Source organism: Opisthorchis viverrini (assembly GCF_000715545.1).
Source record: "Opisthorchis viverrini unplaced genomic scaffold opera_v5_2199, whole genome shotgun sequence".
In the NCBI taxonomy this organism is placed as follows: Eukaryota; Metazoa; Platyhelminthes; class Trematoda; order Opisthorchiida; family Opisthorchiidae; genus Opisthorchis; species Opisthorchis viverrini.
In genome coordinates, this window is record NW_008754302.1 from 1 (window position 1) to 1,639 (window position 1,639).

General features: G+C 43.3%; 1 protein-coding gene across 1 annotated transcript; it reads left to right on the forward strand.

Moving 5' to 3' along the window:
• Nucleotides 1-952: 952 nt before the first annotated feature.
• T265_15944 (hypothetical protein) lies at nucleotides 953-1,611 on the forward strand (the record flags this gene model as incomplete). Its single annotated transcript, XM_009179385.1, has 2 exons — nucleotides 953-1,162; nucleotides 1,573-1,611. Coding segments are annotated over 2 exons (249 nt in total), but the record flags the coding sequence as incomplete, so codon positions are not given.
• Nucleotides 1,612-1,639: the final 28 nt, after the last annotated feature.

A 1,639-nucleotide genomic window follows, 5' to 3' on the forward strand; every position in this document is an offset into this window, starting at 1 on the left:
TAGCTGACCAGCCGCTTTGATACGTTTGGCTCCGTCTTGTGTGACCAAATTTCGGGCAACAAAAAACTCTCGTTTCAAGTATCCTGCATTTTTTAGAGACACTGCAATGATCAAAACAGCCGCTTATATTCATTCATTCCAAATCTGCCTTACATATTCCTCCACGATCAGTCTGCAACCAGTGAAGTCATTTATAGAGAGGCAGGCTGTTTGAAGATGTAACCTGTATTTGAACAAATCTCATACGAAATAGTTATGAGTCAAGTTGTAGGTCCGTTTGACTCCAATATCTCTACCATCGCTTTCCACTGTTTTCGCGTGCCTCAAAATGAACAGCATTTGGGCGCTTAAATGAGGCACATGCGAGAATCGGATTGAAAACGAATGCCAAAAATGGCATCCTTTTGGATATGGCGCTCACTCGAAAATGGTATTGCAGACTTTGAAAGATAAGTATACCAATAGACGGGTCCGTCCAAGGGGTCCCTATGTTTCATGGTTTTGAGGACAGTAAACATAAAAAAGTAATCAAGTGTCTCACCAGCAGGGTTCGCAGGATCTGTACCAAGGTACGCGCTTGATGCCACACTCCATCTTATCTTAACAGACCTGAAGAAAATAGCCATCCTTCAGAACATTGCGTTGCAAGACGTGAAACGGCCGGACAGCCATTTTTTAGATGGTTTATACTCGTTGCACACCTTACTCAAGTTACAACGATTCTGACACGATTACGCGTCGGGTGGCCATTTCTCTGAAGTGAACATTCAGCACTGAGCAGTTGATGAGAAATTTCAGCGTGTTAGAGGCTCAACCGAACTGAACGGTAATATTCCTGATCAAGACATATCCAACTTGGCCTGTTCAGACCAAAACGTGCCTATCGAAATGAAGTTCTAAGCACAAGAGATACTAAAACCATTGTGGTAAGCCACACCACATGATCAGTGCAATGGCGGGTAACCTGAGCAATGTTAACCATCTGACTAATACGGTCAACGGGTTCACTGTGATCCAACAGATGTCAGCAACTCACTTCAAAGTCGCAGTTGCAGAGACAGTCGCAATTCGACTAGAACAACCCATCCTTCGTCATCAGGACATGTATGTGATGGGCTGGTTGCATATCCACATCCCTCCAATCAACTGGTCAGTGACTCAGGTGCTTAGCCATAAATGACCTTAACTGTTATCCAACAGGTGTGCTGCAATTTCGTCCTTCATTCAAGACTCCTTGCCAGATATTTGCGTGATTCTTTAGCCGGTGATATCAAAATCATATGGTTGCAACGTACGTTTTAAAAACCATTGATTTCGGGATTCAGTAATTGACAAAATTCCAAGGCATGGCTCACCAGAACACTTACAACAACGGGGTGGGTGCCTGCTGAGAGTAGTCGTGATGTGACATGCTTATTCAGACTAATACACGTCTACTCACCTTCTACGAACATAAGGGTGGTTCACTGTAACCATGGAAGGCATCGCAAAATGCAGAACGCACAAATTTTTCACTGTTTCTCCCTAGGACTGTTCTACACTTTTAATCTATGTGCATTTTTTTCATTTTAGATGCAAGAATTGGCTGAGCGCGCACGTCAAATGAACAAGGGGTATGTGTTAGGAATGAGTGTTTTGA